The sequence below is a fragment of the Natator depressus genome, chromosome 10, assembly GCF_965152275.1.
Source record: "Natator depressus isolate rNatDep1 chromosome 10, rNatDep2.hap1, whole genome shotgun sequence".
In the NCBI taxonomy this organism is placed as follows: Eukaryota; Metazoa; Chordata; order Testudines; family Cheloniidae; genus Natator; species Natator depressus.
Genome location: NC_134243.1, coordinates 3923326 through 3938974, shown reverse-complemented (window position 1 = coordinate 3938974; position 15649 = coordinate 3923326). Strand labels below are relative to the sequence as shown.

Below are 15649 nucleotides of genomic sequence, written 5' to 3'. Positions count from 1 at the left end.
CCGAAAAGGAGAGAATATATAACTTTCCTGACTGTTCCCCTCCCTTCCAGGTAACACAAGCTGGTTAATGAGCCTGGAGAACCCGCTCAGCCCCTTTTCGTCAGATATAAACAACATGCCGCTGCAGGAGCTATCCAACGCGCTCATGGCTGCAGAGCGATTTAAGGAGCACAGAGAGACGGCTTTGTACAAGTCCCTCTCAGTCCCTTCCTCCAGCTTGGCCACCGGGACATCCAAACCATCTCTTCTGCAGCGTTCCAATACAGGTGAGAGATGAATGTAGCATGTCCCAGAGAGCCGGCACTCGCTTGTATAAAACGTGGTGAGACTGCAGCAGTCTTCGACTGTGAGTTGCTGCAAATCTAGTAGTTCAAGGTAGAAAATAAGGTCATGATCGGGAGGGCTTAGCTCTCCTCGTGAGCTTAGTATTCAGTAAAGTAAGCCGTTCCTGATCTCCCATGGCATATTAGAAGTGAGGTAATCCCTTTCCTTAGGCACCCCTTATTCCTAAAAGGGAGCTATTTTGCAGTGGTCTCAAGCTAAATGTGTCCTGAGTGAAATTGACCAGAGCCTATTTTTTGGTCTAGTGCTTGTTTTAAGGTTGAGCCAAAGCTTGTCCGTGTGTCTGGATGGATCTTCTCCAGCATTCATGTTTTTCGTTACCTCTTGCATAGATTTTTTCCATTGGGCAGTGGTTACTAAGATAATGGCCTGCTACAAACCCTCCCTCTGAGGAGTCATTGCTGCTCTCTTTTGCAAGTGTCTTCAGGATGATGTGGCAGAGCGCACATCACGTTAATAGCAGGGGTGTTTGCCTCTGCGGTGACTTGTGTCTTCAGTCCTGAGTGTTTTATTCATTTGACTTTCGGGCGGTAGGCTTTTTAAAATTCCACTTCTCTGCACCAAGGAGGCTTTGGGCCTGCTTTACACTGCTGCTAGCACTGGTACAGCTCCCGGGTGTTGTTAATATTGGGATTCCTAATGTCGACTGACTGCTGGCATTTCAAGCTAACCCTGTTCAGAGCAAATCTAATGGACGTGCTGCTTAGAACTCTGAGACTGACCCACTGTTAGCAGCACTATGGTTGTCTGAGAGCCCAGTAAAAGTGCCTATTTCCAGGTTCAGCTTCGCTATTAAACCTTGCCTATGCGGGATCTGATTTTATTCTTTCAAAACATGTGCATGCAAAAACCCAGGCAGTTAAAACTGGAAGGCAAAATTGAATGGTGAATTTTTTATTTTTTTTTAAACACTCCTCTGCTCCAGCAGGCTCTTTGATTTTTATGAACTCCTGCAAGTTCTGGTGTATAGACAAATGCTGCCTGATCAGTTTGGAAAAGCTAAAAGCAGCCAACTTGAAACCCGCTTGTTGACTGCCACTCACACAGAGTTTTGAATGTGCAGTGAATTGTTTCAGTCATATTCATGTTCAGCTGATGTCTTACTACAAACTTACCATAATCAATTGGCACAAAGACCTATATTTAAGAAGTGTTGAGATTGTAATGCCAATGTATATATTCTTTTTAAAGAGGCTAAATCTCTCCCTGTGTGAACCTTTATCCATATCCTGCTGTTTAAATTCTCCTAAATACTTAAATGACCCCTGCAAAATAACTGGCTGTCTGGGCTCATTTCTTGCTTGTTCTGGGACTCTGGTAAAGTTGACCCCTCTTGTAGATTTAAAATAACAAATCAGAAATTCCGTTTCTCCCAGAGAACAATTTCTGAGTCTGATTGTTTGAATGTGTTTATGCCTCTTTATTTGTGTCAATGAGACCCTCGACCCTTAAGTTTTCCCTTTTTACATCTAGTGAGACTTTCCCAGCTTGTTCTTCGCTTTTATTTTATTTTTTAAATAGGCTCCTGGTTACATTAAACTCTGTGCTTTTTAATTTTTTCATATAGTCTCTCCTTCCTTTTGATGTAGCTGCTCACTTGATTTCCCTTTGCAGTGGCTTCTTTCTCTTCCATGTACCAGTCCAGTTGTCAAGGAAAGTTGCACAGGAGCATATCCTGGGCAGGTATATATATCTCTTTAAGGAAAAAAAATATTGCCATAGAAGAACACCTCTGATTCATAGAAACTGTCTCCCTCATACCTCATCACCCTGCCATGTTTCCTGTTTGTCCCTGCTGGTCTCATTACCTTCGACGAATGGGATCTTGACTAGCATGAAGAAGTCCAAGCCAGATACGACATTTGCAAGCATGAGTAACTTTAATGCAACCCTTTTTTGGGTGGAGTGAGGTCATAGCTCATGAGATTTAGACTATAGAGTGACATAAAAGATCTGAGTTTCCTAACTTTGAAGTTAGATCTTGTAATTCTGTTTATTAATTCAGAAGCTTCCCCCTTCTAGGAATAGCTCCTGCAATGCTGCATATATAACTCTACACAAGTGAAACCCCAGTGCTTTTCATTGTGCTGAGTAGTCAACCAAAACTGGCCGTGGGAAAAGAATCTGAAAAAGAGAAGCTGGTTAGAAAGTCTAAGTTTGAAACTACAGTATAATTGCTGGTTACAAGGTTTTTTTAAAAACAAAAAACAAAATCTGGTTCAAGGAGAAATATATAACAAATTGTAGCTTTCTGTAAATTCAGTAGCTGTGTAAAATCTTCCTCTTGCTTTGGGGCTATAATCTATTTCCTAAATATATCAGATCTGTAGATGGTAATCAAAATGGATACCTCTAAACACAGCAGTTGCATTGCATTTGGTCTGCAGTGCTTAATTAGGTGAATTAAATGCCACCTTCCTTCAGTGGAAAATCCTATGTGGAATAGCTGGTTATTCATAACTGTGGATTACTGTATTGGCACAATGCTATTAAAGTGACACACAGATGTTGCAGTACATTACTCTCCTATGGTCCTCTGCTTTGCTCATATTATCCTACTTCCCCCTACAGTGCAATTACTGAACATTCAAATTATTTAAAAACACCAGCAAAATTGGCAGTAATATTAGAACTAGGGAAGTGAAAACCCCAGAGAGTATGTGCAGGTGTGTTCTGGCTTGGACAGCTAACCAGATCAGCACGTTTTTAGAAAGTATGCGTGTGCAATGCTAACTCTTAATTGCTTCTTGAAATAACTTTGGTCCTGCGAGCTGAAATCAATCCAGGAAAAGCTGCTTTAGTGACTTTTTTTTTTTGCTGATTTTTTGTGTGCGTGCGCGTGTGCTAAAAATTTTTTTTTTTATTTTACTTTGGAAAACAAATCTTAGCCTTTCAGATTGGTCTTCCAATTCTGTGTGTACGTAATGGGAAGCCTCCTGTACTTCAGCCTTTTCCTCAGGACAAAAAAAACAAGGCAAACAGAAGTCTTCAGTCAAACGCATTCCTGTGTTCAGGGTTACTGTGTACAGTAGACACTTGGTTACCCCTTCCACTAACCTCTTCGCCATACACAGCGCTTACACGGAGCTTTCTTTCAGTCTGGTCTGTTTAATTAGCTATTTGTCTGATTGGAAACCACATGCAGACTTTCCAATATTGCTGCAATACATGCATTAATGATGTCCTCCTGTCCTTTAATGAAGCATAGGCTACACTGGTTAACTTCTACTGAAGCATACTGAGAAAACTGTCAAAATGCAAGTAAATGACTTCTAGTGAATTTTCTTGTCTCCTCCTCCGTTTAAGGCACGAGAGCATTTGTTATATACAAGACTTATTCTTTTCCACAGTTGCATAGAACTTATGTTTTCGTTGCCTGTTTAATAACAAACTTTAATGCTAGTCTTGCACTTCCTTACATCTCTCTAGTTACTGTCTGTCCTGATACTTGAGTATTAATATGCGCAAGGATCCATTTTCTCCACTATCTTTCCATTACGTGTCCGTTAGTAACAGTTTGGCAGCACTGCGCTTAGTGTGACAAAGCAGTTGTACAACCCTTTGGTATGAGGGTAAGTCGACCAATTATTCTGTGTGAAGGGGAGACCTCTAGCAAGTCTGGTGTGCCATTAAAGTCCACACTCTGTGATCAAAGATATGTTATACCGCACATTGAATATGGCCTTCCACTAAAATCCTAGTAGGGAAAAGGCTGGTACTTCAGAGGAAAGGATGGGGTCCCATCGTTCCACTCCTCTCTGCATGCCTCAGTTACTCTGTTTGTGTCTTGGTAGAATCGGCGGTAGTTCTGGAAGAGGGGAGCCAATTGGAAGTGGATTTAAAAGAAACCGATTCCCTGGCATCTCAAGAGTTTGAAGACTTTAAGGCTGTGTGCTCTGAGCAAGCCCTGGCTGAGGAGAAGTTCAGCAAACCACACAAGGCTTACAGCAGGGTAAGGCTGTCATGCAGCCGGCTGAATACCAGTCAAATAACTTTTCTGTCCCAAGCCAGAGAAGGAGCTTTAATATACACTGCAGATTTGTATGTGTTCTCCATTTGCACTTTTTATTGTTTTAACTATAGCAAAAGGCTTTGAACTTGGATAGATTGCACGTGCAGTTATGCTTGTGGGCTCAGATGGTCAATCTAAGGCCTTGCTGGCCATTTGCACACACAGGAGAAAAGGTAACTGCATGCGTATGGGCTCAGGGCTTAGGCTTCTGTCCTTCTGGTAATTAGGCCATATCTGCCTATATTGAAGCAGTAATACTTTAGTATAGTGTATTTAGTGGTGGCAATGTCTCCCTGTCCACTGGTGTCTTTCCCATTCATGTTCTCTTGTGGGTTTTGTCAAGGTGCTACTCAGAAAAACAGCTTTTCTTTGACTTTTTCTTTAAGTCCTCTTCAACATCTAGTCAAGAAGAGAAATCTCTGAAATCCGACGAACTGGTGGCCGGCGGAATTCCTATCGGCAGGGTTGTCCCTTCGGAGGATGGCAGGACCCTGGAAGAGCTCTCCTTCCAGCCTTCCCAGCCACTCAGCAAATCCAGCTCTTCCCCTGAGCTTCAGACGCTGCAGGAAGTCCTCAAAGACACAAACACTAAAGAAGCAACTGGAAGGCTGAGCACAGAACTGAAATCGAAATCTCAGTCTGGGAACCTTGAAGGAGAAGGGGCCAGTAGCTGGCTGAGCAAAGGGGATGACGCTGGACTAACGGGTACAGCCAGACTGGATTGCAGCGTCCCTTCTTCCTCTCCCCGCTCACCCAGCGGCCACCGTCCTAGAGGGTACACCATCTCGGATTCAGCCCCTTCGAGGAGGGGCAAAAGGATAGAGAGAGATGCCTTCAAGAGCAGGACAGCAGCCTCCAATGCCGAGAAAGTACCTGGAATAAACCCAAGGTGGGTAGCTAGCTGCGGGGGGTGCCTAAAAAGGGCTTATGGTGTTTCCAGATGTAAACTTCATTTTAACTCGTGTCTTAGAACTAAGATTTTTTTAGAGGTTTAGCTAAATTTGTTTAAATGCAACACATGAGGTTTTCTGGATCTTACAAAACCTAAAACTGAACAGACAGGAGGTGTAACTTCCTATAATCCATGTTTTAGCACCTGTAACCTGAATTTTGGGCAAAGAGAAATGTGGCAAACATCTCAACAATTTCTAAACCTTTTTTTTTTTGGTTTCTAAAAACAATTAATTTGGATTAACAATCCTCCCCATTTGAAATCAAAACACACGTGCAATTTGAATGCAGAAGAGCTAGAAAGCAAATTAACTATAAACCAGTGAACCAGAGCAGTCTCTCCATCCGAGATGAGTGAAATGCAGAATGGTACACTGCATGAACAGTGGGGGGGAAAAGTAAATTAGAGCCTAGTAGTATCCCAGAGCTCTAATTTGAAGATCTTTACCTTGCTGGTGGTATATTAATTTGTGAAATATTCAGAGGAGTCCAGAGCCTAAGAGAATTCATTAATCTTCTAGATCCGAAATAAAACAATGGCCATGAGATAGGATTTGATTTCCACTCCTTTGTGTTTCATAAAGATCCAGTGCCCTTGCTGGTGTAGGGAAGTCATGCTGCTGCCATTATTGAGCTATTTGATTTTATGGTACAGCGTGTGCATATACAGAAACTGTAGGCGGAGGAAATACCTGCCGTGCCGTCAAAGGAGGGATTCTGCACTGTGAGCAGCTGATCTCAGACCTCTCGTAAAGCGCAGATAGACGGGGGCTTTCTTGTAACGGGATTTAATTTCTCTTCTTAGCTTTGTGTTTTTACAGTTATACCACTCCCCGTTCTTTGGAGATGAATCCAACAAGCCCCTTTTGTTGCCAAATGAGGTAGGCAATGGTTTTAAGTATGAACACTTGGAATGATTGCTTTAATCACACTCGCTTTTAAAAATCTAAATATATACTAATTAACGAATTAAGAGGCTGGATAGTGGCAGTTATGGGTGGTCCCTTAATGGCCCGGCTGCTGGAGATGTAAAATCTTGGGTATCCCTGATGAACTGATGACCGTTGTTTGTAATTGTGGATTGTGATTTCCCTCCCCTCCCCATTTCTCACAATGCTTATGTACTGCTGTGATGAGATGGCTCAGTTCCCACTCCTAGAGCCAACAACAACCGATTTGCTTGCCAAGCAGTACACTTGGTCTCCAAGGGCAGGGTTTTTGCTCCCTTGTACTAGCTTCCAAACAAGTAGGTGTGTTGTTGCTTTGGTGGTAACAGCACCGGGTGAAATTGGGCAATGTGTGTTGGAGAAGGTGGCTAAACAATTGGTGGTGACCAATATGACAGACTGGGAGTGGCCAAGGGGAGTTATCCGTCGCAGAAATAGACCAGAATAAAACCAGTGTTCTGTGGGGAAGTACAATGCTGTGGAGATGGCACAAAGCATAGAGAACGTACTAGTAAAATATGAGTTTGGGTTGTCATTTCCTTGGTCCAAGTAGCAAACTAGCTCACCCATTATTTGTCCATCTCCCCGCTGAAGTACTGTTCTGTGTGACAGTATTATCCAGAAAAGTGTTTTCTACAACTGACCCTGCAGTGAGTTCTCTATGCTTAGAGTTAAACACAGTATAAGAAGAGTCTATCAGTTTTCATGGCTGGTGCTTCAGATACATTCAGTTGTCAGGAGATTAAATTAATATGAAACATAAAAAACAGAAAACGGAATAATATACCCTATTAAACACTTTATTTGTATCAGTCAGAAGCTAATATTATATGTGCCTTTCTGTGGTAAATACCTTAATGAAGTTTATCAAGGAATAATTATGTGGAGATCAGGCATCTCTCACTACATATGCTCTCAAGGTCTATGGTGTGGCTGCTTATCAGTGCCATTCAAAGAAATGACCAGTGAACATGTTTTAATTGTAGACATTTGAAAGTTCGGTGCAGCTCCTAGATCAAATTCCTTCCTATGATACCCACAAGATTGCCGTGCTCTATGTAGGAGAAGGACAGGTGAGTTCTTACACGTAGTAAAGTATAACTTTCACTAGAGGCCAAGCAGCTTCCCTTGAACTGCAGTAATTTCTACCCATTTTAAAGTAGCTTCTTTTTGTGGTGTGGCTTCCCAGTTTATTCGGAGAGTGCCCAAGCGATAGCAAAACGCCTTAAGGCCTGAGCTTTCACCTTCGTACTTGTTCGTAGTGCTGTACAAGCACCGACTGTGCAACTTTACAGTAGCGGGGCTTATATTTCACTGAGTCCACTGTGTCTTCTGCTAACCTCATTTCCGAGTGACTCTTCGTGACGTTGGCATTTCTTCCTTGTGGCCAGCTCTAGAAGCTTTGATGGCTTTAGGCAAATATTCTGCTAGCCCAGCCCAGACTCGGTGAACACTTTTGTCACCCACCTGTTCTGCCTGTACAGAGTCTGCCCTTGTGCTCTGCTTGCCAGTCGTGGAATCGGTTCACAGCACGTGTAAGGAGGTGAATACATTTTAACAGTAAGTACTTGAACCTCCCATATGAGACGCTCAATTTTTTTCTCTAGAGCAACAATGAGATCGCTATTCTGTCGAATGAACATGGCTCCTACAGATACACGGAGTTTCTGACTGGCTTAGGGAAGCTCATTGAACTCAAAGATTGTCAGCCTGATAAAATTTACCTTGGTGGTCTGGACGTGTGTGGGGAGGATGGTCAGTTTACCTACTGCTGGCATGATGACATTATGCAAGGTAGGGCATCCCAATTAAAGGGTTACACTTCTTGGGGGACAGGAATGATGCCTTAATGCACAAGTCAGCGGGTGTGTACACCTTTAAACTTTACCCTGTGGTGCCAAATTGCTTCTGTTTTCGGGGTGTGGTAAAGAGAGGGATTTCCTACTAGCTTCCTGAGTTTGCCTGGGTTCCCTTTCCATGTTGTTTAATATGTTTAATCTTCTGCACTGATGGCTTGGGAGAGGTTGACACACACAAAATCTCACTTTTTACTCTGAACATACAGACCGTATGAGACATGGTTTTATGTCTGTCCTTGTGTCAAATCAGTCTTGTTTTATGGGCCACTAGAGTACCAGAAACCAGATGATGTATTATAGCAGCCATCTGCTACCATCAAAACCATGCCAGATGTTTCTTTAAAGAACAGTATTTAAAGCTGGGTTCTGTTGTCAACCTTAATCTCGTGACTGGGTGTTACCACAGCATCACACGCAATCAGCAGTGAAAAGAAATACATTTAAAAGTCTAAGGTACTTAATTCTTTCTGTACATAGCAGATTCTCCTCATCTATGCTGCTGTGGCCCTACAGAAATTGCTGTAAAGGACTTTTTCCTTAAATCTCTCTTGGATATTGGGATGCGTGCGCTAATAAATGTAGGGTAACAGGGAAGGCATCTGAGAAGGTGAACTCGTATGGGTCAGATTGGCCATTTTGGCCCCGATATAACTGGGAGCAGACTGAGGACTGCTCCCAAGTTGCACCGGCTTCAGAAGTCCCATAGGGTCTTCTCCACGGCCTCAGAATTGGCTGCAGCGCTGTGCACTCTGACATGTCCCCCGTGCAGTGCAGAGCAGCTAGAATGGGGTCTGAGGAGCTGGCCGATAGTGTTCAGCTCTTACAAATCAGGACAGATTTGTCAAAGTAGCACAACATGAAAGTTCAGCTGTCAGTTTGACTTTCAGACAAAAGCCATACACAAAACATTACCGCTATAGGATCATAGATACCCTATCAATCTGTCTGTTCCAGCATGGCCTGCAGTAAAGTTATTAGTTGCATCTTCCATTTTCTATCCCAGTTTATTTTTGTTTGCTTGATTTTTTTTTTCCCCCCCTCCTTCCCCCAGCCATTTTTCACATTGCGACTTTGATGCCCACGAAGGATTTGGATAAATATCGCTGCGACAAGAAGAGGCACCTCGGGAATGACTTTGTTTCCATAGTTTATAATGATTCTGGTGAAGACTTTAAACTGGGAACGATAAAGGTACAAGAATTTACACTTGGGTCTGCTTATAAATAGAACCAAATTCCAAATTCACGGTCCATTTTGGTCAATTTCACACAAATTTCAGCTATTTAAATCTGAAATTTCACAGTGTTGTAATTGGAAAGCGGCGGCTGCTGGCCAGGAGCCCCGCTCTGAAGGCAGAGCCGCCGCCAGCAGCAGCGCAGAAGTCAGGATGGCCGGGGATGGGATTGCCACCCCCACTTCTACGCTGCTGCCTGCAGAGCTGGGCCCTCGGTCAGCCGCGATCACTCTGCAGCTGCCCAGCTCTGAAGGCAGCAGCGTAGAAGTCAGGGTGGCTTGGTCTGGTGTGGCCACCCTTACTTCTGTGCCGCTGCTGGTGGGGCGCTGCCTTCAGAGCTGGGCACCTGGCCACTAGCTGCCGCTCTCCTGCCGCCCAGCTCTGAAGGCAGCGCAGAAGGAAGGGTGGCAATACTGTGACCCCCCCTAAAATAACCTTGTGAACCCCCCCACAACTCCCTTTTGGGTCAGGACACCCTATTTGAGAAACACTGGTTTCCACCATGAAATCTGTATAGTCTAGGGTAAAAGCACACAGAAGACCGATTTCATGGGGGGAGACCAGATTTCACGGTCCGTGACGTGTTTTTCATGGCCGTGAATTTGGAGGGGCCCTACTCATTACACATCTGTTGGGCTGATGCAGCTCACTGGAAAGCATCCAAAGATGAACAGGACTTTCCACTTGCATGTCAGCAATGGGTTCTTTGTAAAATTGTTCATCTTTGTGTGTTGTCTAAAGCTGTGGCGCCAATTCAGATATTTCTTTGGTGGGGTCAAGTTCCAGTCCTGGTCTCTCTCTCCTCCCAGCCCTGCAGGAACCCTGGTTCTCCTTCAGCAGGGAGTTTCCCCTCTCTGTGCCGCCAAGAGTCAAGTTCTTGGCAGACTCCCCTCTGTTCTGCCGTATAGGAACAGACGACCCATGCACCAAGTCACAACGCCACTTGCTGAAATTTGGCTCTGCTGCCCCTCTGTCTGCATGGAGGGGCACCCAGGTCATAGTTCAGTGGCATTGCAACCACACAGCCAAGTGACGCTCCAGACCACTCCACCAATAGCCGTACTGATTTAGTACAGGACCCCTGCTTAAAAGTGGTCGGACCCTGGTCTGCACGGCTCCGTGGCCTGTGGAACTTCTAGCGAGTGCAAATACCTGGGGTGGGGGGAATGCTTCCCCTCCCCCAGCCTCCTAACTGGTGCCACTGGTCTAAAGACTATTTGGTTATGAATTGGGACTTTTTACCTTGCTGTATTCAAACTGCATCAGTGGATTGCATCTGTAGATGTCAAATGGTTTCCAGTAAAATATGCCTGTAAGTGTTAGTTATGCTTCTGTGTTTCAATATTTTGTTTCCTCCCTAGGGCCAGTTCAACTTTGTGCATGTTATAATCACACCGCTTGACTATGACTGTAACCTGGTCACGTTACAGTGTCGGAAAGGTAGGGTTAGTTCTCGAAGAATGTTTCTACTGGTTCGCACGACAACTTCCTTAACTTCATTGGAATGTTTGTACAAGTCTCCAGGTGGTAAAACTTTAGAATCGTAGAACTGTAGGACTGGAAGAGACCTCAATATAGGTCATCTAATCCAGTCCCCTGCCCTGAGGCAGGACTAAGTATTTGGAGCCAGTCCCCTTCTGTTACAGCATATCCCATATTGCCAGTTTACCTAGCTTAGGTAGACCCTTCCTGAACTGTGATTTGTACTCTCAGTAAAAGCTTTCTGGCTCCCTTTAGAGGAGCCCATTAGGGGAAATTCTCCAAAATTGTGTCACCACCTAGTATTTGGTGATGCATCCAATCAGTAATTCTTCCCCACTGGACCATAAGACCGCTATCTTCTAGTTACGGGGATGCATGGCGTCCCAGCCAGTGAATGGAATGCCTCCATTTTGGCTTATGCTCTGCACACCGGTATAGTGACACCATTTTTTGGCAGGTTGGAGGAAGAAATCCTGATGGCTCGTCCCCCTCCAACTTCTTTCCCAGCAGTGCAGTGAGTGACCCTTGAGAGCTGGATATGGCTCCTCCTGGAGCTGAGCAATGCTCTTTTGAACATCAGTTGGAGGGGGTCACAGCTGTTTCAGGGCTTATTCCCTTGTTTAGGGCTGCGTATGGGTCTTTTGCAGCCTTACTAGATCCCACATGGATCCCCAGCACGTATAACCGAGGCCAACCATACACCCCACGCCCCTCCCACAATGCACTTCTCTAATGAAACCCCTTCCAGTCTGAGAAACAGCTATGAATATTCTGCCCCGCCTCTGTGTTTTGGGGGAATAATGGATTGTGACTAGGGTTCCTGGGAAAGGCCTTCTGTGTGGAGCAGTCAGAGCTTGGGAGGCCCAGAGTATTGCACCCTTGTGCCATGAGCAGTGTTACAGTAGAAACTATAATGCTTTATGGGGACCTTTCTTTCGAGGCAATTGATTGGAGAGTAAAATGTATTCCCATTTCTCACTATCTTGACTCTAATACTGGAAATCCTCATGAAGTTGAATGTATCACATCACAGTACATATAATTACTGGCTAGTTCTGCCTTTTCACCTCTTAAAGTGACCATCTTTGAATCTTTTCCATTTTAACATAGACATGGAAGGGCTGGTGGACACGAGTGTTGCTAAAATTGTCTCGGATAAGAACCTGCCATTTGTAGCCCGCCAGATGGCCCTGCATGCCAACGTGAGTACTGTCTGGGCTCTCTTTAAGGACTGTTGCCTCTGCTAGGATCACGCTCTGCCACCCCAGGGAAATTAATGCAACTAGGCCAAGAAATTAAACTCTGAGAGCTCTTCTAGTTGAATAACCAGTCGAGTCAGATTTAACATCTGAACTTCACAGACTTAGTTAACTTCAGTGACTAATTATGTTGTGTAAACAATGTATTACTCTTGTTGTCATGGGAGCTGTGTTTAAAACTTCTTTTCCCTTGAATCAGATGGCTTCCCAGGTTCACCATAGCAGATCGAATCCTACAGATACTTACCCATCAAAATGGATAGCGAGGCTACGTCATATCAAGAGGCTCAGGCACCGGGTAATTCAAGTCTGTTTTTCCTTCCCTGACACATTGCACATCTGGAATGCTTAGCACAAGCAAGCACAATCATAAATATCTGGAGAAAATAAGAATGAACTGTCAAAGGCCTGTGAATAAGTTAAAGGGATATCTGCCTTGAATGCTTCAGGCCTTGTCTATGCTACAGGGAAAAGTCGATCTAAGCTATGCAATTTGAGTTACGTGAATAACATAACTCAAGTCGACATAGCTTAGATCTACTTACTGCAGGGTCTACACTACACAATGTCGACGGGAGACGCTCTCCCGTCAACTCCCCTTACTCTTCTCGATCCGATGGAGTACAGGAGTCGAGGGGAGTCTGATCTGCAGTCAATTTAGCGGGTCTTCACTCGATCCACTAAATCGACCGCCAATGCATCGATCGCCCCACATAAGTGTAGACAAGCCCTCAGACTAACCAAACTCTAGTGAGAATGATGTGTGGGGAAATAGGGTTTGAAGCTACAGACAGCTAAAGAGCCCTCCATTTCCATTGGCTACAGTGGGAGTTGAGGACACCAGGTCCTGCAAGGTTGTGCGTGATATGCAGTGTTCAGATCCAAGTGGCAATTGGGAGAGCTGTACCTACTAACATGCCAAGGGGGAATTGTGGGGATATCCTGCTGACCTGTTCCTCTGTGATGCTCTTTCAGATCCGAGAGGAAACCCAGTACCAGACACCTGGCTTCCCCCTGATGCAAATGCACCCTTCTGCTCTTACTAAACCCCCTCCCCAAGTACCACAGGACCCAGCATCAACCTATGAAACTGGGCAGAGAAAGCGGCTGATCTCCTCAGTGGATGACTTCACAGAATTTGTGTAAATCCCCATGTGATCAGTGTCTGCCCTCTGGCATGCGGCGGTGGGAGGAAGAGGGGAGTGAACACTCTTGACCCTGCACACTAATTCAGCACTGCCACAGGGAGACAACTGGGACTTGGAAACTCAGTGTGGCTATGTTACCTTGGTGTGAACTAGTTACTGGACTGCCATGTGACTCGGATAGACATCATCGTCTTGACTTTGAGTCGCCCACCATCATGAAATAAGAAGGATTTTCTACCCTAGTTGGAGAATCCCAGAGTGCCCCAAGCCTATACAATTGGTCTTTATTTGGCTAGAGACATTAAGTGAAGTTTAAAGGTATCCATCTCTGCTAGCAGCTTTCGTGCAAAATTTAAGCATTTCTCTAAGCAGGAGCAGGCAAAGCAGCAAGTCAGGATACTTGTTCTGCACTCATCACTTGGTGGGACAATGGAGAAGCAAATGGTGTTTTGACCCAACCAAATGAAAGCTTCAGTCACAGTCTCTGGACACTTGAGATCTCCATTTCCTCTACATGGGTGGAAAAGCTCTATTAGCATTCATGAGAGTTGCATGCACTTTCAGACTAGTTCTTAACACCAGCTCTAATTATAGGAATGTCCACTAGCTTCACAAGTTACCCGTAAAAACTGCAGCTGCCTTTATTTCCAATGAGCTCTCCTTGCTTGAGGACATCTGCATGAGTTTCCCACTCCAGTGAAATTGTTCTCTCATACCTTAACTATATAAGTAGGGAGATGTCTGCAGGTCAGTGGAGAGGGAGAATGGTAATCAAAACTGGTATGGAAATCGCTGACCATGAATAAACTGGCTTGTAATGAAGACTCCGTTAAACCCAGGATTCCAAAGACAATTTGGGCCAGTTTTAGAAATTATGAGCCAAGGATTTAGCTAGAGGCCCAGACTTGCTCCTAGTGCAGAGTCAGTGGCAAAGCTTCCATTGACTCCAAGGGTGGCAGGATGGTCCCCAAGAATGTGGCCAGGATGCTGGGAAGTAACTTGACCCCTTTGTGCGTATTCACATACTCTGCTGAAAGGCAATCCTCAGAGAGGTGAGTGGATCTAAGTAGGTAGCCCAATGTGTGACCAGGATGCACTTGACTGGTCTTTAACCTGTTCTATAATGTGGCCTTGCCAGAAATCTTCCCTCAAATGCAAAATTTTCTCTTCTCTTTTAAATGACCCTTGGCTCTGGTTGGTGGCAGCATCACCATATTGGACTTGTCATATGGTGACAGTCCCACCTTTGGAAGCCAGCAGTTTGGATTGTTTGTAAGGGGTCCTTTTAATGCAGGTGTGTGCCAGGCCTTTCAGAAGTAGCATGTCTTGTGGTGAAAGATAACGGGACACTACACTACCATAATGGGAGAAGTTATGTAAGCTGGAACGTACTGTGACTACTTTATTGTAGCTTTTGTCACTTCTCAGTGACTGCTGTCCTCATCAAAATGAGTGATGAGCTCTTAATTTGCTAAACAAGATGCTAAACTCAGTGACTGGATAACAGCAGTTTTTAGTGACTGGGTAACTTCTGAGTAATTTGAATGGAATCCAAGGCAAAGCAATCGAAAGCTGGAATTCTTTGGGAGACTTTTTTTTTGGAGGGAAAGGGGACTGTCCAGTAACTCATGTGTATGTCCTATTTTGAGTGTTTATAAATTGTAAATGAAATAAAAGTATTTGTATGGTTACTGGTATGGGCAATCTCTCGTGTTGCGTATCAGAATCACTCCGGATGAATCTGCTCCATCATTTGGCAATAAGGTCATTTCCCACTGACCTGTTTCTTCTCTCTGACCTGTGAAAGGTGTCTGGTACTAGAACCCCACTTGTCCAAAGAACAGGTACAGCATGGGCGGCGGCAGCAGGACAAACTCCCACCCTACCTTGCCAGTTGGCCTCAACCCTGATTGGGAGGGATGGCTAGGCATAAGCATAGATTAGTTCTCATGGCCCATTCAGTCCTTGGCCTCTTAAGACTGTCTTTAACGAGGCCAGTGGTGAAGTGTAGACCCGTGTCTGAGCAGCACTGGACTGAGAACCTATGGACTCCGTTCCCAGAAGCACCACTTTGTAAAGTGTTTGGGTGCTGCTACCTGGGGCAGAAGTAAGATGCTGACTCCCCTCCTGTGAATTTTTCAGATCTTAAAGTACAGAATGGTATGTAACCACCTGCTGCAGCTGCAGGAATGCTGGTGTTTCCCAGTGACATATATGGAGTCTCGTGACCTATGTTGAGTCCATGCGTCAGATACGTGTTCAGCCACAAGGAAGTGAGTCTCTTTTACATGGAGCAAATTCTGTACTCGTTTTAAAGTAAAACATCTATCAAAGATCTCAAAGCTCCTTAATGAAGTAACATTGATTAATTACCCCGCTATCAATTTGTTACCAATAATCAAAACCGGATATTTT

General features: G+C 44.5%; 1 protein-coding gene across 1 annotated transcript in view; it reads left to right on the top strand.

Annotated features, from left to right (window-relative positions):
- The window catches only part of TSC2 (TSC complex subunit 2), a 42899-nt gene extending 29126 nt beyond the window's left edge, over positions 1-13773 (top strand). Inside the window, exons 31-42 of the mRNA XM_074965015.1 lie at positions 51-266; positions 1957-2025; positions 4137-4294; positions 4741-5243; positions 6111-6186; positions 7239-7325; positions 7860-8046; positions 9163-9302; positions 10707-10785; positions 11938-12029; positions 12286-12384; positions 13062-13773. Coding sequence (XP_074821116.1) covers positions 51-266; positions 1957-2025; positions 4137-4294; positions 4741-5243; positions 6111-6186; positions 7239-7325; positions 7860-8046; positions 9163-9302; positions 10707-10785; positions 11938-12029; positions 12286-12384; positions 13062-13232 — 1877 coding nt within the window. The 3' untranslated portion in view covers positions 13233-13773. The remainder of the gene's footprint in view (positions 1-50; positions 267-1956; positions 2026-4136; positions 4295-4740; positions 5244-6110; positions 6187-7238; positions 7326-7859; positions 8047-9162; positions 9303-10706; positions 10786-11937; positions 12030-12285; positions 12385-13061) is intronic.
- Positions 13774-15649: the final 1876 nt, after the last annotated feature.